Source organism: Trichechus manatus, unplaced genomic scaffold (assembly GCF_000243295.1).
Source record: "Trichechus manatus latirostris isolate Lorelei unplaced genomic scaffold, TriManLat1.0 scaffold00008, whole genome shotgun sequence".
In the NCBI taxonomy this organism is placed as follows: Eukaryota; Metazoa; Chordata; class Mammalia; order Sirenia; family Trichechidae; genus Trichechus; species Trichechus manatus.
Window position 1 is genome coordinate 16459153 of NW_004443944.1, and position 22045 is coordinate 16481197.

The 22045-nt window shown below is 50.5% G+C and overlaps 1 protein-coding gene across 3 annotated transcripts in view; it reads left to right on the plus strand.

The window, feature by feature from the left end:
• Positions 1 to 22045, plus strand: part of SULF2 (sulfatase 2) — a 146476-nt gene that overhangs the window by 103440 nt on the left and 20991 nt on the right. For all 3 annotated transcript variants that reach the window (XM_004370267.2, XM_012558560.2, XM_004370268.3), the window contains exons 5-9: positions 8429 to 8598; positions 14068 to 14218; positions 15695 to 15870; positions 18552 to 18680; positions 20723 to 20779. In XM_004370267.2, the coding sequence (XP_004370324.1) occupies positions 8429 to 8598; positions 14068 to 14218; positions 15695 to 15870; positions 18552 to 18680; positions 20723 to 20779 (683 nt within the window). The remainder of the gene's footprint in view (positions 1 to 8428; positions 8599 to 14067; positions 14219 to 15694; positions 15871 to 18551; positions 18681 to 20722; positions 20780 to 22045) is intronic.

Here is a 22045-nt window from a genome sequence, read left to right on the forward strand (position 1 = left end):
TCCCACCCTCAGAGCAGACAAATTCTCCAAATCTGAAAACCCCACCCCATCCTCTTTCAAATTCCTCACCATGCCTTTGCCTTGGCTCCAGGCAGCCCGGTAATCAAATTATCCAGAGCTACTTGGGGTCCCCTGGGGCCGAGGACAGAGACTTAGAGCACCCGCTATTTCGCCCTTCTTTGCTACCACACTGACATCTCCCCTGTGAATGAGAAGAGCCTCCGCGGGACTCGGGGCCTGGGAACAGGGACATTTTTAACAAGGATGTGGGGGTGGGTTCCTTTTTGGAGTCAAAACTGGCTCCAGTCCAGGGTTCCAATCCAGCTGGGGGGAGCAGTGGGCGGCAGCAGCCAGGGCATCCAGGGGAGCAGGATCACGCCTGGAGGTGCCAGCAAGGCCAAGCCTGGGAGCCCTGGGCATTTCCTGTCATCAGGTGGTGAGATGGCCCTTCCAGGCAGAGCATCATGGCGGCCATGGGGGCCTCGTTGGGAGGCCCAGATGGGGAGGAAGCTGTTGGCACTTCCCAAGCACTCCACAAGGCCCTCTGTGGACTCTGTCCCGAGTCACTAATCCCAAAGGTGGGCATATGCCATGAAAGGGGCAGAAAGAGAGGCATTGATGCCAAGAAGAGAATGGTATAAAGCACGTGCTTATGGCTGAAGAGGGTTGGAGAAGGCAGGACAGCTAGTGGGAAGGGAGGTAGGAATGACCCGAGTTTTCCAGCTGGGGCTGTAGGGGAGAGACCAGCAGGTGCTGGGGGGACTCTGGGAAATGACGGAATGCACAGCAATCCGAGGGCAATCCGGCCATCTCAGTGAACCTGAGTGCACCCCCAGGCCCCAGCACTTCCTCTTTTCCATATTTATTTTGGAGAAAGCCTATGCAGGAGGCTGCCTGGCTAAACTGTTGCTTACAGCTTTGGTTGTTACTGAAAGAAACAAACAACCAGAAAGTCCCCCGGTGCAGAAAGGGCTGACTGGCCATGAAGCACCCCTGCCCTGGAGGCAGATGAGCTGGGCGAGGGGATCTGTGGGCAAAGCCATCAAAGGGCCAAGATGTATGCTTGAGTGGGAAAAGCAAGTTGCTTTTTTGAGCCAGGTGGTGCTCAAATCCACTTCCTCCCTGCAACCTTCCCGGACCACTCTACTCGAAGGGCACCCCCACCCCTCCCTCTACTTCTCCTCCCCTGGTTCCCAGCTGACACATCGCACCCTGTGGACTTCAGATTTATTTGTTCATTGTCTGCCTCCCTCCATTAGAACGTAAGCTCCAGAAAGGCAGGAATGAGAGTTGGTTTTGTTGGCTGCTGTTTGTTGGGTGAATATGTATGCATAGTATGATACGATGAAGTAAGAAGATGCATAAAGCAATACTGTTGCTTTTCTATGGAAATAGGTAACAAAAGATTTGGAAAGGTATTTCTCAGTGGGGAACAACAGGGGCCAAGATTGCGGCAGCGGTGAAGGGTGATCACAGGGAACTTCAGCCATGTTTTCCTTTGATGTATTGTTTTAATTCCTGCAAACGCCAGCATGTGTGTGTCTTGAGGAATAATACAACACCCATGTAGCAGTATCATGGGCCAAATACTGTTCAAATCATTTTCCATAAAGCGACACACACATTTCTCACCACAGCCCATGGGATGGATGCTGTTGTTATCCCCACCTGGCGATGTGAGAGCTGAGGCTCAGAGAGTAACTTCACCCGGCCACACAGCTAGCAAGTGGTAAAGCCAGGTTTCGAACCCAAGCCATCAGGCTTCAAAGTCCACGCTCGAAACTACAGCCTGTGGGCCAAGTCCAGCCCACTGACTGTTTTTGAACAGCCCTTGAGCTAAGAATGGTTTTTATATTTCTAACGAGTTGAAAAAAACATCAGAAGGAGAGCAATTTTCATGACACGTGAAAATTACATAGAACCGAAATTTTAGTGTCCATAAATAAAGTTTTATTGGCACACAGACACACCCATTCATTTATGTTTTGTCTGTGGTTGCTTTCATGCTACAGTGGCGGTGGTGAGTAGCTGCAATTGAGACCAGGCAGACAGAAAAGCCTAAATATTTACTCTCTACCCTCTCCAGCGAGAGCTTGTCAACCTCTGCTATAACCACCGTATACTGCCTCTCATTATTGATTTTGTTTGTTTGGGCGGCAGGGAGATGGACCAGACAAAATTATAAAGCCTGAGCCCTAGTTCTGGATGCACTGCTTAGTAGTTTTGTGAACTCCACTTCCGCATCTGTAAAACGGGCATAATGTCCACTTATCACTTGCTGCAAAGGATCAAATGGGCTAATGTAGGCCAGTAAGAGCCATCGTGCATTGTGGGTTCTCTCTGTGTCGGGCTCTTTGCAAAGCACTTGATTCACTGAGCCAGTCCTCAACTTGTCACTTCCCGACATGACCATCTGAAAAGGGGGCTGTCATTAGGCCCAGTTTTCAGATGCAAAAACTGAGGTGCAGAAAGGCGAGTGGTTCACCCAGGAGCACACAGCTAGCAGCTGGGATTTAACCTAGTTTTGTCCGACTCCAGAGCCCTTAGTCTTCATGAAATATCATTGCCCCTTGTAGGGATGGAGCCCTGGTGGTGCAGTGGTTAAGAGCTACGGCTGCTAACCAAAAGGTCAGAAGTTCAAATCCACCAGCAGCTTCTTGGAAACCCTCTAGGGCAGTTCTCGTCTGTCCTGTGGGGTCGCTATAGGGTCACTATGGGTCAGAATCAACTCGACGGCAATGTTTTTTGTTTTTGTTTTTGTTTTTTTTCTTTTCTTGTAGGGATGTGGAGCTCTGATGACGCAGTGGTTAAGCATTCAGCTGCAAACCAAAAGGTTAGCAGTTCGAATTCACCAGCTGCTCCTTGGAAACCCTGTGGGGCAGTTCCACTCGGTCCTGTAGTGTTGCTATAAGTCCAAATCGACTCGACGGCAGTGGGTTTGAGGTGTAGGGATGTGAATCTCTCTGTAAACACGAACTGCTGTAGAAACCCCCAAGGCTGAGGAGTCAGCATCATGGTCCGGAATGAAAGTTAGAATGATCTGCTGCCTGGAGAAGCCAATGACTCTGCTGCTCAGGATTGACTGGCCATGTGAGGAAAGTGTCAAGAGCTGGGCTTGGGAGCCGCCATCTGGACAGGAGCAACCCCCGCCCCACTCCCCATCACACCCCTGAAACCAGTTCTTAGGGACAAAGCCACGGGTTTCCAGACACAGCCTTAAAGTGGCCCAGTGGTGCTCACGTGAGGCTTCCCAAGCAGAAAATTTAACTAGACCTGGGGTCCGAGAGACTCTCCAGTTTGGGGAGATGCCCTATAAGCAGTGGTGAATTGGTGTGTCCCGCCCAGGTTCTAACAGAAGGCAGAAACTCTAGCTTCCTCGGGGCAAATGTGAGCGATTCCCGGGAGGCACCCATGAGACACATTCCTCCCAGCACCCAGGGTCCAGGAGAGAAGAAGAGCAGCCGTCAGCAGCCCCCAATCCCGCCCTAGTCTCCACTTCCCCTCTTGCCCTTACAGTCCCCCCATCCACTCACCCCCAGCAGCCTGAGGGATCCTAAGGGAGGGAAACCTACTCTCCCACCAACCACCAGTCTCAGGCCCCCCAGTGGCTTCCCAGCCTCTCAGAATCCCGCCCCCTCCCCGGTCTCCTCCCATGGCCGGCAAAGCCCAGTGTGATCTGACCCTTGCCTACCTCTCTGACCCCCTCCCACCTCCCTGCCATCCCCGCAGCCCAAAGCACATTCCCACCTGGACCCCTGGACTCGCTGCCTCCTCCGCCCACAGCTAGCCCCTTAGAGCCTCTTCCTCACTTTGCTCCATGGCCTCTCCCTGGAGCAGCTGCACCAGCGCCCATGTCTAAAGTCACCCCACGTCACTCCCCAGCCCCTGCTTCATTCTCATCTCTGTAATGAGAACGTGAGCACCATGGCACAGGGAGCCTGGCACCCTGGGAGCAGGCACCCAACAGATGTTTTTAGTATTATGCATAAATAAGTGCTTCGGCAACTAGGAGCCATGGGAGCGAGGCAGAGAGGCCCCCTTGCCATCTCTGGCCCCTAAGACATGCGACCCATGGCTCCAGGCCCCACAGGGCACCCAGCCCTGTCCCTCAGACACCCTCTCCCTCTCTCCTGCCCAAGAAATCGCCTTGCTAATGACGACTTGAGGAAAATGATGCTTTTGCCCAGAACCACAGGCTGGCGAGTTCCTCAGATGCTTCCTGAGAAATGAAGGCTCTGGAGATATGGGGGTGGCTGCAGGAAGGATGCAGGCCCTCAGCGAGTGGACGCTAGAGGTGACATGGCGAGGAATGACGTCCGAGCAGGGCTCCCTAGCCCCTGGCTGCCTCCCAGCTGTGGCTTCGAAACTCTGGGCAGGAGCAAAGTCCTCAGAACACTGGCACCAAGCAGGGCCAGCGGGGGTGGGAGAAATTCTAGCTCCTGAATGCAGAGGCGGGCCACCTGGGGCATAGGGGCCGGCAGGCCTGAGTAAAAAGCAGGCCTGGCCCAGGGCTGAAAGAGGCAGAACAGGTGATTTCCCACGGTCAGTCAGCCATTCTGCTGGGTTCTAGAAAATTCACCTAGCAGGCTGTATGGTCTTCTCACCTGCCTCCTCTTCCAGCTAATGACCCTGAGTCCCTAACTGCTTCCACATGGCTGACCCAGGCACCCCGAACTCAAGTTGTCAAGAACTGAACTCAGCATGTCACCTCTCACCCAAACCTTCTCTTCCTCCTGGACTCCCCTGCTCTGTATCCTTCACCCACTGCCCAAACCAGAAACCAGTGGTGGAGAGAGGGGCTGACTGTCCCCTCACTCACCCTACACCATCAGGGGCCCTGTCCTCCTATCAAGTTGGCTGCCATCGCTGGACACTGCCACCACCACTTTGATCAGGCCCCTTTGTCCTTCACTCTGACACGTGGCCAGAGGGATGGTCACCCACCCCTGGAGTCAGGGTGGTGTCTCCCCAGCCTGTGCACATGGATAGATGGGGAGGAAGCGCCTCCCTAAGGAAAACACAGGCTCTGGACTCAGAGTGGGGAGCCCAGTCAATGCTGAACAGGCGCGAGCGTCAGATGTCATTACAGATGCCCCAGTGCAGCTGGAGGAGATGAGGGAGTGGCCTTTGAAGGGTGGAGGACAGAAAAGGGAGGGAGGGTCTTAGACACACAGACATTCTGCCACCCACCAAAGCTGTAATAATGTCAGCTGACTATGTGCAAAACACTGGGTCAAGAGCTTTACATACATTAACACCTTAAAGCCTCACAACAGGCTTAGGAGGCAGGTACAGTAATCACCCCACACATTCTGAAAATCAAACCTCACCAAGGCCCCTGCGCACCCCTCATGCCTCTCCCTTTCTGTGCCCCTCCACTCCCAGAGGTAACTGGGATCCTGAGATGGGTGCTTATCATTCCTACACATGCCTTTATTCCTTTATTCCCTATGCAGACATCTGGAAACAATATATAATATTGTTCAGTGTATTCTTAGACTTTGTATAAATGGAATCATATCATACATATCCTTCTACAGCCTGCTTCTCTCACCCAATATCGCGTCTGAAAGATTTATTCATGTTGATATGTGTAGCTCTGGTTTATTCTTTTTCACTGCTGTATCATCCGATTGTGTGAACAGACTACAATTTATTTGCCCTCTCCTGGGAATGTATGTTAATATGGCTTTAAAAAGAATAAGTTTAGTCACAGCCAAACAGACATACATCTGGGAAAATAGAATAATAAAGATGAGTTTATTATGGGAAAAAAATGGAATAAAAAAAGAATGAGAGACTGGTTAAATAAACAGTGGTGGATCCACCCAATGAATTACAATGTAGCTAGAAAAGGATGAATATAGTCTTTACTGATATGAAGGAACTCCAAGATATTCTTACAAGGGGAAAAAGGCAAGGTGAAAAGCTGGGTATGTGAAAAAGGTGAAAGTGTGAGGGCGAGTGGGGGCAGAATAAAGTGCACAATGACTTGTATGTACACAGATATCTCAGGGAGGATGCCCAAGGATACAGTCACATTGCTTTCCTGGGGTGGGAGTGGGGCTGGTGTTGGGTGGCTTTGGGATGAAAATGGAAAAACTGTCACTGTGTACCCCTTTGTAACTTCTGGATTTTGAAATATATGACTGTATTACCTACTAAACCAAACCCCATTGTCATCCAGTCAGTTCCAACTCATGGTGACCCTATAGCTATGACCATAGGGTCATAGCATCCCATAAAGATTACAGCCTAGAAAACCCTACGGGGCAGTTCTGTTCTGTCACATGGGGTCACTATAAGTCAGAATCGACTGGAAAGCACCTAACAACAACTAGTTACGTTATTTTAAGAACATTTTTAACACCTTTAAATCCTGTTCCTTCAATTATAGCAGCAGCTCTTAGTTTTATGTAATAACAATGTAACATGTAATATTATTTTAATGTAATAGGTCCTACAATAGCCCTCCTTTAAAATCTTTTTTATACCAAAATTAATTGTAAAATATATTAAAGGGAAATTATATAAAGTAGCAAGTGACTTTCTCCCCTTTTCTCCTCTTATCCCAGTCCCCAATTTATACTTTGATATCTATCCTTCTAGATTTTTCCTTGGTGCTCAAAAATATATGAGGTTAGGGGCTTCACTTTTCCCCTACACCCTGCTCCCTCCATCCTCTCCACACACACAAATGAAAATAGACTGCATCTGGATTTGACTCTATAGCTTGTTTTTTCCCCTTTTCCTTAACAGTATATTTTGGACAACTTTCCATATCAGTAACTGCAGGTCTACTGTCTTTTTAATATATGTGTAGCATTGTGTAGTATGGAAGTAGTTTATTAACCATCCATCTATTGCTGGGCACTGCAATGTTTTTGCTTTATAAATAATACTGTAGTGACCACCCTTGTGCACATAGATATAGCTTATGAGTGTAACTGTAGGAGTGTGACTGTAGATGTATGAGGGATGAATACGTCAGTAGTACTTTAGGGCAGAAGCTTCTTCACCTTCCCCATCACAGTTTTTTTCTCTATAGTATTATCTCTTTTTGAAAGTGGTAGTTCTGAACAGACCTGCTTCTGTGAAGCAGAGGGTAGATTTCAAGAATTCACTACCTTCGAGAGATATAAGCAGCTGAAGATTTACTAGTTCTTGAATGTTTTAGGAAAAGCTCAGCTTCTCCGCTGAGCTTTTAAAGCCCTCAATTTCTAACCATTACTTTTCCTTCAAGTCTTCTCTCCTCCTGCCCCATATCTAAGGGGGCTCCTCACTTTTCTGATGGAACCACAGCATGCCTTTGTTTATTCTATCCCCAGATTTCACCCAATGGCAATTTACCCTGCCCTCTTTTTCTTCCTTGAACATTTGGCAAGCTCATTCCTGCCTTGCAACACTTGCTTTTGCTGTTCTGTCTGGAACTCTTCCTCTAGTTCAGCGATTCTCAATCCTAGATGAAAATTAGAATCACCTGGAGGCTTTTAAAAATTCTTATGCCCAGACTGAACCACAGACCAATCAAATCACAATTTCTAGGGGTAGGCCCAGGCATCAGTAAAGCTCCCTAGGGGGCTCAAGTGGGCAACTGAGGTTGAAAACCAGTGATCTAGTTCTTCCCATGGCTGGCTCCCCTTCTTATCATTCATATCTTAGCTTAAATGTCACCTCGTCAGAGAGACCCTCCCTGACTGCCCCAGCTAAAGTATACTCCCCTCCTCAGTTCCCAGTTATTCTTTGTCACATCTCCCTGATTTATTTACTTCATCTATCACACACTGTCACACACGTTTCTTTGTTTACATGCTTGTCTGTTCCTCCCCACCCCCCCACCATCAAAAATAGATGCTCAAGGAAAGTAGAAAGGTAGTCATCCTACACCATGGTATCCCAGGGCCTTGAAAAGACTGCAGACTTAGGAACCAAGACTCAGAAGTCCTGGCTTCAACATTTACCAGCTGTGTGACATTGGACATCTCACTTAACTTCTCTGTGCCTTAATTTTCTGTTCTAACAAACAGAGATTATCATTGTATCTGCCTTCTAGGATTATATGAAAACTAAATGAGTTAATAGGAGCAAACACAGAACAGTTCCTGACATACCATAAGTACTCAATTATATTATTATTTTTAACATTTATTATGCATGAATGACACATTGTAATCCCTCCCCTGTCCTTCCTAACCCCTTCTCTGCATTATTTTTCTCCATGGCATGTAGCATCATTTGATATTATAGTTTATTTGCTTATTTGTTATTGTCCATCTACCCTACAGACCACAAGCTCCATGAGGGCAGGGATTGTTGTCTGTTCTGTCTGCTGTGTCCCTGATGCCTAACACAATGCCTGGCATGCAGCAGGAGCTCAGGACAAATACATGTCTCCTCATGCCATCTCCCTGTCTCTCCCCACCCCCAGGATTACCTCACTGACCTCATCACCAATGACAGCGTGAGCTTCTTCCGCACGTCCAAGAAGATGTACCCGCACAGGCCGGTCCTGATGGTCATCAGCCATGCAGCCCCCCATGGCCCCGAGGACTCAGCCCCCCAGTACTCACGCCTCTTCCCCAACGCATCCCAGCACATGTAAGCATCCGAACGTGTGTGACAGAGCTGCGCTGGTTGGCACAAGGGTGGGAGGGACAGGCTGCGATACCCTGATGGCATAGCTGCATCCTGTGCCTTCTCTTTAATCTTCCTGCTCTAAAGACCCCAAGAATGCACTGCTCATCTCGGGTGAAACTGGGGTACAGACCCAGCCATCCCAGCTGATCCACCAAAGCAGGAAACCAGAGGTGTTAACGAGTAATCCACATCTCCCTCCAAGAGGTCTGTGAGTAGAACTGCATTTCAGGTTAATAGTTTTCCTTGGTAATCCTCTATATTTTATACACTTAGAAGTATTCCTCAACGAAGGGTGCACTGCCTGACCAGACTACTAATATATTCCCAACACTTACTGAGTTATTGACTATGTGGCAGACTCTATGCTGAGCCCTTTACATTGCATCAAATCCCTGAATACTCACATTGACCCTTGGTGTATTCTTCATCTATTGCAACACAACAAATTACTCCAAAACTTAGCAGCTTAAAACATCAAACACATACTGTCTCACAGTTGCTGTGAGTCAGTTATCTGAGAGTGGCTTGGCTGGAAGGTTCTGGCTCAGAGAATCCCAAGGTTGCAGCCTAGGTGTCGGGTCGGCTGCAATCTGAAGTTTGACTGGGACTCACTCACATGGCACTTCCTCACCATGGGCCTCCTCAGGCTGCTTGAGTGTCCTTACAACATGGTAACTGGCTTCTACCTGAGCAAATGATCCGAGAGAGAGGCCAAGATAGAAGCCAAAGTCTTTTATAATCTAATCTTGGAAGTGACATACCATCACTTGTGCCATATCCTGTTGGTCACATGCTCCTACAGTGTAAGAGGGGGACCACACAAGGATGTAAATACCAAGAGGCGGGTTCTCCGAGGCTGCCCATCACACTTGGTATTCCCATTTTACAGATGAGGAAACTGAGGCCCAACAAGATGAGGTAACTTACCTGAGGTCACCCAACTGGTAAATAGCAGAGCCAGGATTCAACCCACCCGTCTGCCCACCCCGCCAGTCCTTCTCCACCCAGCTGGCTATTAAATCTTTCTCCTGCATTTCTCTGCCCCCAGACCAACTTCTGCTTAGCAGTGACAGACCCAAATGCTCAGCAGCCCTTACTGTGACATTCCGGGGCGACAAGGACAGGGCAATTTGGAATCTGAATATCCAGGGTGTTTAATTTTCATTACAGTCAGAATGCATCGCCCTCCTCACCCCCCTCGCTGTAATTACTTTCTGACAGCGCCTGAAGTGGCTCAGAGGGAAGAACGGCGGTGTGTTAACCTTCTGATCCCTGGCCTGTGGGGAGGAGGATTTGACAGATGATGAACTGCATTCCAGGGCTGCAGCACCACCCTCACGCTCCCCAGCCTGCAGCACCGCCTCTCTGCGTGTCTGCTGGGCCCCTTCCACCTAGCCCACTTTGCTCCCCAACACAGGCTGGCCTCTCCCCATCTCCCCTACTAAATTTTAGGGAGGTGGTGTGGCTGACCCAGTCCTATCTAGGGACGCGCCTGGGGTGGACACTTGCTGCCGCAGCATCGCCTTTAAAAGAGGGGCCGGCTTCACCCCCAGCAGCCCCGGCTTTTCATGCTGAAATTGTTTGACATTGCCTGCTCATTTATTTCCTCTTTGAAATGAAAATTACAGAAATTGCAAATGAGCAACGCCTGCTATAACTTACCCAGGGAAGCCACCTTTGCCTTATTAGGGCTGTGTTTGGAAGGCTTTCTTATCTCTGGGGTATAATCATTTCCAAAACACAACCAAAAAAAAGAAAGTTTTGCAGCTGGGCTGTTTAATTATGGCAGTCAAGGAGGGGTGAAGAGGAGATGGGGCCTGCTTGTCAGATCCAAGTGCTGGATCTTTTTACTGGGAGTCTCCTCTCCGGTCTCCGCACCCCCACCCAGCCCGCCCGCCCTCCCCCTGCTCTCTTTGGGGCAGGCTTGGCAGAGGCTGACTGCTGCCGGGCTGCCTTTCCCTCCACTCACACAGGAGCCCCTCTCACCCCCTGCACACAGACACACAGACGTGTATACACACGCACACAGACATGTATACACACAGACGTGTGTACACAGATGTGTATACACACACAGACACTGCAGCACACACACACAAACACGTACACACAAGCACACAGATGTACATAAAGACACACACAGACATGTACATACCAATACGTACACAAAGACGTACAGACATGCAGACACATGCACGCAAGCACACAGACAGGTACGCAAAGATACACAAATACACAGACATGTATACACAGAGACATGTACGCACAGAGATACACATGCAAATAGACACAGTCAGACAGACACACTCACACATGAACACACACACACCTTTGGCAGCATGGCATCTGGGATGTGGGTTTATGGGCCTGTCCCTTTGTAACCCCAAGGGAGAAAGTGACCTCAGAGCCAGCCTGGCGCTGGCTGCCTTGGGGCAGGGGGGCAGGGTCCCGCGTGAGGGGCTGCAAGGGCTGAGGGCGGTCACTAGCCCACCGTCCCACCCAGCAGAGCAAAGGGAGATGTTCTCCTTCAGCCCCTTTTGTGAACACAGCAGACATTCCTTGGATTCTTGAGGAGGTGTGGGTTTCCCATCTTTGTTCCTCAGGCAGCTCAGTTTATGTGAAAATGCCAACACCCTCCCTAGAGAGCCAGCACCCGGCTTGAGCCCCAAGCAAGAACCCAGGCTCTGTGTCCTCTGGCTTCCAGATCCTTCTCCCAGAGTCTCAGAGAAAGGGCTTAAGAGACCATCCCATGACGACTCTTCACAACTCCCCCCTCGCTGTTCGAGGCCACAAACCCCCATATCTTCTAACAGATTCAGGGATGGTAGCTAAAAATTACATCCTGGAACCTGGGCCCCTTAGGCCTGCGAAACAGTTCTCCCACCCCGCTGACTGTCTCTGAGGGCATCTCCGTGTACGACCCCTGCCCCAACAGCCCCCTTCCAGTTCCTCAGTGGGGGAGCCCAGAGGCAGCGCGGGGCGTGCTTCTGGAATGTTCCTAAGGCCGTGGCAGGGAGAACTGAGTTGGGACCAGGGTGGACTCAGCAGCAGGAGGCTGCAGACCCACCCGGGACTCGACAAAGTCCAGAAGGAGCCTCTGAGCTGGGATTCACCCTCGCTTTACCTAACAATGGTCTCCACAGCTGTCGGGATACTGAGAGCTGCAGTGTCACGGTTTCTACACAAGAGAGCAAGAGAGGTCTGGATAATCACGAGGCAGTTAAGGCCCTGAGGGGGAAGGCAGGAGGGAAGGGAGTTTTCTCCCCTCCCCTCACCCCTCCCCCCGAAGCCCCTTGTCCACTAATACCCATTTCGAAAATCTTTCATCTTTAATGTGTGGAAACTCAACCTTTATTCTCGGCTTTGACTGGGGCAGGGGTAAGATACGAGGAGAACCTGGCCCTTGAGTATCGACTGACCCAGTGCAAGGCATGCCCACGTGTTAGGGGGTTTTATCTATTTATTTATTTTGGTGAAAACAAACACAACAAAACATACACCACTTAAAGAATTTCTACATGTACAATTCAGTGACGTTGGTGACATTCTTTGAGTTGTGCACCTTTCTCGACAACCTTTTCCAAATGATTTCACCATTTTTAACACAAACTCACTGTCCCTCTAAGCTTCTCATCTATCCTTTCAAGTTGCTGTTGTCAATTTGGTCACATACAGATGATTCTCTAAGAGAGTCTAATGCTTCATGCAGACCCTTTCTAACTAGGCTAAACTATTATTTGGTTCAAAGATGACTTCAGGGAAAGTTTGGGTTCAAGGCTTAAAGATTTCCTCAGGGTCATAGTTTCAGGAGTCAGCCAGTCTCAGTGGCTCCAGAAGGTCTAGATTCCATGAGAATTTGAAATCCTGTTCCTCATTTTCTGTTGGGGGTTTTAAATAAAGCATTTCCTGTCACTGGTGTGTCCCACCCAGGGTACCCCGCATGTTGGTGGGGTTTGCAGTAGCTCAGATCCTGGGGCACAGTGTGGGCTGGGGTGATGACAGCTTTTCTTTTGCTCTTGGTCTGGGATGGAGTGATCAATTTCTGGAAGCTTCTGGAAATAGTAAGTTCCGAGGGTGTGAACTGAACTGATGTGTGTGTTCTTGCTGCTCAGTTCTCCAGCAGAAGCACTCATAGATGTGAGGGTCTCCAGACTGACCCACATGTCAGGGGACACTTAGGGTCATAGCAGAGAGGCTGGCCTGTCAGCTCCCAAGGGTGGACTGTGAGATGTCAAACCCCAGTGCTGTCTTTGGCAAGTTAGTTCACCTCCCTGGGCCTCAGTTTCCTCGTTTCTCACACAAGGAGAATAAAGCTAGCGCCAGCCTCTAGGACTATTTGGAGAATTAAATGAGATAATATAAGACCAGCCCTTCGAACTGCACCCACACCTGGTAAGAGCTCAGGGACTGTCATGGGGTATCATTCATTTGTTCATTTGTCATTAGTAATGACATTTGGCCCCATGGCATGAGTTGCAGGGTCCAGTGGCTTCACACTCAGTAAGGCCCTGGGCAGATCCCCAAATCTCTGAGCCTCCATTTCCTCTTTGGGAAAATGGAAAAGTAAACCAAAACTGGAAGGATAATGGTGACAATTAGATAAAAAATGTGGCAAGTTCCAAACACAATCATCTAGAGGCTGTGCTTGGAATTCCGGCCAGGTATGCACAACTATTATTGTCTTAATTTTTACATCTATTAGCTTTTTCTTTAGCCTAAACTTATTTTAAAAGGAAACTTTATAGCCCTGCCTTAACCATAGAGTCCCTGGGTGGTGCACACTGTTAATGCACTCGGCTGCTAACCAAAAGGTTGCTGAGTCAAGTCCACCCAGAGGTGCCTCAGAAGAAAGGCCTGGCTATCTACTTCTGGAAAAAAAAAAATCCACCGTTTTGAAAACCCTATGGAGTACAATTCTACTCTGACGCACATACCAACTCCAGGGCAACTGGTGTTTGCTTTGTTTTGTTTTTTTTACTTTAACCACAAAAACCTTGTCATTTGCCCTTAACCAAGGTAATTGGAAAATACAGTGAACGTAAGCAATGCCGTTAAATTATAGTTGGGTGCTAGCACCTGCTGACGGCTTTTTAACCTTGAGCCCTTCCCTTCTTTAAAGAGGGAGACTAGCAAATTCCAGAGGGGCGTTCAAGAAAGCACCAAAGCAAGACTTCGGCCTGGATGTGATGGGAGGTCTGAGAGCCACACCGGCCGACCTTCTCACTTTGGGGTTCAATTTAATGCGGCACCTGTTCCAGCCTCGCGTGCACACGCCACGTGGAGAAAGCCTGGACTAATGGAGAGGAGGCTGCTTAGCAGGGCCCCTGACACCCAGTGTCCACTGTCCCCCAAGTGGCTGCAGAGACAACGTAGGGGTGACCCAGGCACCTTCTCACCTGACCACTGTGTGTGTGTGTGTTTCCCCGACAGCACGCCGAGCTACAACTATGCGCCCAACCCCGACAAGCACTGGATCATGCGCTACACGGGGCCCATGAAGCCCATCCACATGGAATTCACCAACATGCTGCAGCAGAAGCGCCTGCAGACCCTCATGTCCGTGGACGACTCCATGGAGACGGTAGGCCACCCGCCCGCCACTTCCCGCGCACCCTCTTCCCAGGGGTTGCTCAGGAACCCTCAGCCGTGACCAGCCCTGAACCCTCCCGACCGTTCACCATTTTCCGAGCATCATCAGCCAGGGAGGAATGGAAACAGAAGGCAGAATGGGGAGGCCCTGTTCAAGGCCTTGCAAAAGCAGCATTGAGCAATGCAGACAAAAACCTCTGCCTTCGGGAATCTATATCCTAGATTGGTGCTGCCCAACACAGTAGCCACATGTGGCTATTTAATTAAAAAAAAAAATTGAGATCCAATTCACACACCATACAGTTCACCCATTTAAGTGTACAATTCAGTGGTCTGTAGTATATTCACAATGTGTAACGTCACCACAATTTAGGAACATTTTCATCACCCCAAAAGAAACCCCATACCCCTTAGCCATCACCTCCCATTCACCCCATGCCCCCATGCAAAGGCAACCACTAATCTACTTTCTGTCTCCATAGACTTGCCTGTTCTGGACATTTCATATTAATGGAATCATACAACATGTGGTCCTTGGTGACTGGCTTCTTTAACTTAGCGTAACGTTTCCAAGGTTCCTCCATGTAGTAGGGTGTATCAGTACTTCACTCCTGGAGAATATCCCATTGTATGGATTTTATTTACCCATGGCTGTTTAAATGAGTTAAGATAAAAGTGATTTTAAAATTCAGTTCCTTGGTCTCACCAGCCACATTTCAAGTACTCAACAGCCACCTGGACTAGTGGCTACCATCCTGGACAGCACAGATGCAGAATCCATCATCCTAAAAAGTTCTGTTGGGCAGCGCTGTTCTAGATCACAAACTCCTGCCACAGGCCACAGGCCATATTCATTTATTTATTCATTCATTCATTCAACAAACATTTGAGTGCCAAAACATATGCGATACAGCAGGGAACAAAATGACAAAAATCCCTGCCGTAATGGAGCTTACATTCTAGTGCAGGGAGTCAGGTATAAACAAGTAAGTAGACTACGTAAGTCGATAAGGAGCCCTGGTGGCACAACAGTTAAGTGCTCGGCTGCTAGCTGAAAAGTTGGCAGTTCAAACCCACCCAGTGGCTCCGCCGGAGAAAGACCTGGCAATCTGCTCCCGTAAAGTTTTCAGCCTAGGAAACCTATGGGACAGTTCTACTCTGTCACATGGTGTCGCTGTGAGTTGGAATTGACTCGACAGCACCTAACACCAGCCGTGTAAGTTGACAGAAAGATAGCAGTGCTGTGAAGACAAGAAAAGGGGGAAGGTGACAGGCAGTGACAGGAGGTGGAGGACTTTTAACTGGGGTGGTCCCAGAGCCCTCACCAAGGTGACGTGTAGGCAAAAAACCCCTGAAGGAGGGGAGGGAGGGGTTTTGGGATCTCAAGCACCTCGTCAGCCCCTGGTGAGAGGCGGGCAGAGCCCCCCATGCCCCTGACCCCTGCCCTCCGCTCCGGCCTGTGTTGCAGATTTACAACATGCTGGTGGAGACGGGTGAGCTGGACAACACCTACATCGTCTACACCGCCGACCATGGCTACCACATCGGCCAGTTCGGGCTGGTGAAGGGGAAGTCCATGCCCTATGAGTTCGACATCAGGGTTCCCTTCTACGTGAGGGGCCCCAACGTGGAGGCTGGCTCACTGTAAGTGTCACCCCTCAGAGCCCCACATCCCCAGGGCGCCCCCCGAGCTCAGCTCAGTGCAGATCAGAGAGAAGCAGGTGGTGGTGCCTCGCAGGCCGAGTCACCCTCTGGATAGCGCGCAACGTTGGCAGGGGACCTGGGCGCGGTTTAAAACAATGATTACATCACCCAGGGTGGCTTCTGACACGCTTCCTACCCCTCTGTCGGGGAAGCAGAGGCCCAGAGCCACTAGCACCTGTGAAAACAGATTGCCTGTGGCTGGGCGGAGTGCCAGGAGGCCCAGCCAGCGGAGTAGCACTCTGATTTCTGTCCTAGGCTGGGCCATCATCAGGGCTGGGGGCTGTCAGGGAGGAACCCACCACCGCGGCCAGCGGCTGGGTGTGGTAGAGATCGGCTGAGCCAGACCCGGGCGGGCAGACAGGTGGTAACACAAAGGCAAGGCCTCCCCGCTCATCCTTTCTGAGCGCCACGTGGGCAGCGGCCCCCACCAGCACCTCTCCTTGGGCTCACCTCGGAGATGACACTGCGTGTGGGGCCGGGGAGAGCAGAGAAGGGCTGGCCATCACGGCAGCAGCTGTGATCAGCTGGGATGTTACGGAGACCAACTCAGATGGGTTTTTCTAAATGCGGATAATCATTATGAAGATTCTCATTTGTTCTCGCTGGCCTGGCCTTCAGTAGGGCCCAGACACATGGACACACCCCAGCCACTCACGCAGCTGCTGTAGAATCGCTCCTGAGAGGGCCTGGACAGTGCAGTGCAGATTACAGACCAAGACTCCCTGCCCCTCAGGGAAACTTCTGGAGGCAGGTTATGTGACCTCATCACCCCACTCCCTGCCTTTGGATCTCAGGGTCCCCACCTGTACTAACAGCACAATAATAATAGCTCAGGTGTCTATAGCACTTATTCTCCCGGCCCTGCTCGGAGCACCTTGGATCCATATAACTCACTGAAGCGTGCCAGCAACCCAGGGGACGGGTGCTAATTATTGTCCCTGTTTTATACTCAAGGAAACTGAGGCACAGACAGGTTAAGTGCTTGAGGTCACACAGAGGTTAAGTGCTTGAGGTCACACAGCAAGTAAGGGAAGGAGCTGGGATTTGAAGCCCCACAGTCCCTGCTCCTATCCACCGTGCCACACTGCCTCTCAGAATCCTCAAGCTGCCCCTGCAGAGAGAGGATTTGACTTAATATCTACAGAGGGCTGTTCAGGAGTCCCTGAGTGGTGCAGATGGTTAACATGCTCAGCTGCTAACCTAAAGGTTTGAAGTTTGAGTCCACGCAGATGCGCCTTGGAAGAAAGTCCTGGTGATGTACTTCCAAAAAATCAGCCATTGAAAACTCTAACAAGCACGATTCTGTTCTGCCACACATGGGGTCACCATGAGTCAGAGCCAACTCAATAGCAACTAATTGGTTAGTTGGTGGAAGGCTCTTCCAGCATGACATTGTAGGTCAGCCTGGGAGTCTGTGATCTTGTTCATAGGACCCAAAACCACACCTCACATGGACAAGAAAAAGAGGATGCTAATAATGTCAGGTTAGGGGCTGAAGATAATATGGTACATTTGTCAGCTCGGACCCTCAAACTAGATTAGGCAAATAAGACAAAAGGAATGCATTGACTAAAGTAACCAAAAAGTCCAAGGATAAGCTGGCTTCAGGCATGGATGGATCCAGCAGTCACACCATGACATCAAGAATCTCTCATTTCCCATTTCACAGCCCTGTTTTCTCTGAATTAGCTTCCTTCTCAGGCAGGTGTTTCTACTGTGGTGGCAAGGTCAACAGCTGCAGACTTTCAGCTGTCCAGCTTAGGAAACCAAACAATAGTTTGAACAGCAACCCTGAGACTGACTCTCAGCATCATGGGAGGAACACGCCATCAACTTTGCCATATTCTATTGGTTAGAAGCAAGTCTCCGTCAGGCCTGCACTCGGAGGGAGGGGATCGCACAAGGTGTGAGCAGCAGGAGGTGGGAGCCGTAGGGGGCATTTGTTTACAGTCTGTCTGCCACAGGCCTCCCTAGTAATAGTTGAGCAGAGAACTAAAAGGGGGAGGCGAAGTGCTGCACTGACATCTGGAGGAAGAACATTCCAGGCAGAGGGGACAGCAAGGGCATAGACCCTGAGGCAGGACTGTGCCTGGCATGATAAAGAACAGCAAGAGGGCCAGGGTTTGCTCAGAGGCTCAGGGGAGGGTCCAGGGCAGGGTCCAGGGAAGAGTCCAGGTGGAGGTCTGGCTGGGTACCTTTGTTCAGGTCATGGTGGGCAGGGAGGGCATTGCTGGCAGAAGAGACAGCCAAGCAGAGGCCAGGAGGGAGGAAAGGGTGAGGCCATGTGTCTCTGCTCGCTTCTCTCTTTTATATCTCAAAAGAGATTGCATTAAGACACTAATCTTGTCAACCTCATCAGTATAACCTCACCACGGTGATAGAATTTACAACACATAAGGAGATCACATATAATCTCATCATAGTGATAGAGTTTACAACACGTAAGGAAATCACAGCAGATAACACAATCATACAATACTGGGAATCATGACCCAGCCAAGCTGACAGATATTTTTGGGGGACACAACTCAATCCATGACACCCTCCAAGTGCCCCTCTCCCAAGCAAGGCCAGGCTTCACTGCCCAGGTGACCAAGTCCCTGCCCTCCCTCCCTCCCCAGGAACCCCCATATCGTCCTCAACATCGACCTGGCTCCCACCATCCTGGACATTGCAGGCCTGGACATCCCTGCAGACATGGATGGGAAGTCCATCCTCAAGCTGCTGGAAGCGGAGCGGCCGGCAAACCGGTGAGGAAGGGGGTGAGGCGGGGCTGCAGGGACGGGTCCCAGGCTCCCAACCTGCGTGGACTCCCAGCCAGACAGCGGGGATCTGAGAGGGCAGGGTCTCCAAGAGTCAGGAGCTGGGGCTCCAGGGTGCCCCCATCCCGGCCACTTAACTGCCATGGGGAGGAGGGGGAGAAAAGGGTGTTCCCCTCTCTATGACTCCGTCTTCCCATCTGGAATATGGCCTAGGCAGCCAGCTGAGGACCCTCCAGAGCGAATGTTACGTGAAACTTGAAATAATAAGAGCAACAATAATGATAACGAGAGCTAACACTAATTGCACACTTACTGGGTGCCGGGCTCTGTTCTGAGTACTTTGCATGCAGGGAGTTGTACCACTTTGATGTTTACAACGACCTAGTGAGATGGGTGTTATTACCATCATCCGCATTTTGCCCGCAGTTTGGAAAGGGAATCCCAGAGAGGTTAAGTGACTTGCCGGAGGTTACATAGTCTGGATGTGACTCTGGGCGTTCAGACTCTAGATTAGAGGCTGCACTCTTAGACGCCGTGCTCTGTGCTTTAATGCCGGATCATGTGATTCCTAGGTGTCCTGGGAGGCAGAAAAGGGAGCTGAAAGTGAGCAAAATATACACAGGTGCGAAGGTGAACTGAGTCTGGGCAGAGCAGAGACTGCAAAGTAAGGGGGCGCAGCCAATGGTGTGGAAGCAGCGACATCTGGTGGCCAGCGCTGGAACTGCCCAACAGCTCATGGCCCCAAGGGGCTGACTCTTCAGCCCTGGCGGGCACCTCCTCAGCTTCACTTCCTCTGTGGCTCCCAGAGGACCCAGCCCTGATGGCGTCGGCTGTCCCCTTCTGGCTACCCTATAGCGGACCACCTCCCTTTAACCTCCTCCCTCCGATAGTGAGGCTTTCTGAGTTGTCAGGATACACGATGGACATGTTTGGGGCCTGGGGCACTAGCTTCGGAATCAGGACACCTGGCGGGGAGGGGTAGGATGGAAGCTTCCTCTCTCCGCCTCAGAGTCCCCATCTGGGACACAGAAATGACAGAGTGGAGTCACATGGCATGCACACTGAAATTACCCAAATCCTACTGTAAGAGATCCAAGAAGATCCTCCCAAAACACAAAGTAGTTAGCCTGGAATCAAGACAACCACTTCATCTGGTGCTAAGCCGAAGAGAAAGGGGTCTCTTCCAACATGGGGGCCGGGGACGGGGGCGTCGTCGGGCTTCCAGGGGGGACACTGAGTCATCCACACATACACCTATGTAGGCAATTCGGCCCTAGGTGGTTTCTGCTCTCTGTGCTTACTTTAAGAGGGGTCTTTGAGTGGGGCAAATGGTTAATGTGCTCGGTTACTAACCTAAAGGTTGGAGGTTCGAGTCCACCCATAGGTACCTTGGAAGAAAGGCCTGGTGACCCTACTTCCAAAAAATCAGCTATTCAAAACCCTATGGAGCACAGTTCCACTCTGACATACATGGGGTCGCCATGAGTTGGAGTCGACTCAATGGCAAATGGTTTTGGTTTATGCCTTTAAGAGGGCAGCGGTGGTTCAGTGGTAGAATTCTCACCTTCCACGTGGGAGACACAGGTTCGATTCCCAGCCAGTGCACCTCATGCCCAGTCACCACCCATCTGTCAGTGGAGGCTTGTGTGTGGCTATGATGCTGAACAAGTTTCAGCGGAGCTTCCAGACTAAGATGGACTAGGAAGAAAGGCCTGGTGATCTACTTCCAAAAATCAGCCAGTGACAAACACTGTGGATCACAGTGGTCTGATTCTGCTGTGCATGGGGTTACCATGAGTCGGGCTGACCTGACAGCAGCTAACAGCAACGTGCCTTTAAACCCCAGCCTCTGGGGAAGAGGCAGCTCTGCTCTGAAGGTGTGAATGCGTGTGTGGGAGAGCCTTCCGGTGCCCCACAGCTGCCACCCAGGGCCTATGCTGGTTGGGGACCAAGGCTGCCACTGTCCTAGGGGCAGGGGGACATGTGAGGCCCCCATGTGGATGAGAAGCTGGAGCTGTGCTTTCTTCCAGGTTCCACTTGAAAAAGAAGATGAGGGTCTGGCGAGACTCCTTCCTGGTGGAGAGAGGGTAAGTGCCAGGACTGCGGCCACCTTCCCAAGTGCCAGGTCCCCAGCATTGGGGCCAGCACCCAGGCATCCCGACCACCCAGCCCAGGAACCGCCCAGCAACCCCAGTGCCTCTGCGGTACACGAAAGATCTCACTGTCAGGGCAGAAGAAAGAATATCACTGTCCTGATACCTCCCAACGGGGATTCAGGATCTGTGTCTGAGGCTGCCTCGGCACAAAAGAAGCCTATTAGCTGCTCCTGTGGTCGACAAAGAAGCCTTGATGGTGCAGTGGTTAGGTGCACAGCTGTTAACCAAAAGGTTGACAGATTAGAACCCATCCAGCAGCTCCGAGGGAGAAAGACCCGGCAATCTGCTCCCGTAAAGATTACAGCCCAGGAAACCCTATGGGGCAGCTCTGCTCTGTCTCATATGGTCACTAAGAGTCTGAATCGACTCAACAGCACCAAACAACAACACGGTCCACAGAGTTTGCGTCTGGAGGCCACGCCCCCTGAAGATATGCTTTGTCACAGCCTGGGCAGTGTCTTCAATGTTCCCGAATTTATCGCCAGCTCATACAATTTGGGAAGTTTCATATAAAATTCCAATTGTATAAGAAACCAGGAGATCTGGCCACGCTGGACCTACCCTCCATGGCTCAGTCGTCCAGGTGTGCAGAGTTCCCACCTGCCCGCCTCGGTCATTTATGTCCCTGTTGCCACATGAGTTCACAGCCTCGGGTTTGGAAAACCAAGACAAAAGCCTACACGCCTTCAAGCCAAAAGGACGCTTTCCTCAAGCCCTGTAGTGCACAGGAAAAGTGGGGGGACCCAGCCCAGCCTCTGGCCCACCCAGGACCCACGCTACACAGCTTCTGATGAGCAGGCAGCAGGGGTAGGGCCTGAGGTTCAAGGGCAGAGGGGCCGGCCTGCCCAGTTCTTCAGGCAGAGTGTTTCCCACTGTCCGGAACGTTCTAGGCACTGAAAATACAGCAAAGAACAAAACAGATCAAAATCACTGCCCTAGTGGACTTTATATCTGAGTGATAAAAGACAGGCAATAAGCAAAATAAATATGTAAAATATAGACAGGAGTAAGTGCTATGGAGACAGATGAAGCAGGAAAGGGGAGTGGGGAGCATGGGAGATGGGTGAGGTACGGCAATTCCAGTTTTAAACAGGAGAGCCTCATTGAGAAAGTAAGTTTGTCCTCTACTAGCCTAAAGATTAATGGAGCCCTGGTGGTGCAACAGTTAAGTGCTCAGCTGCTAACTGAAAGGTTGGT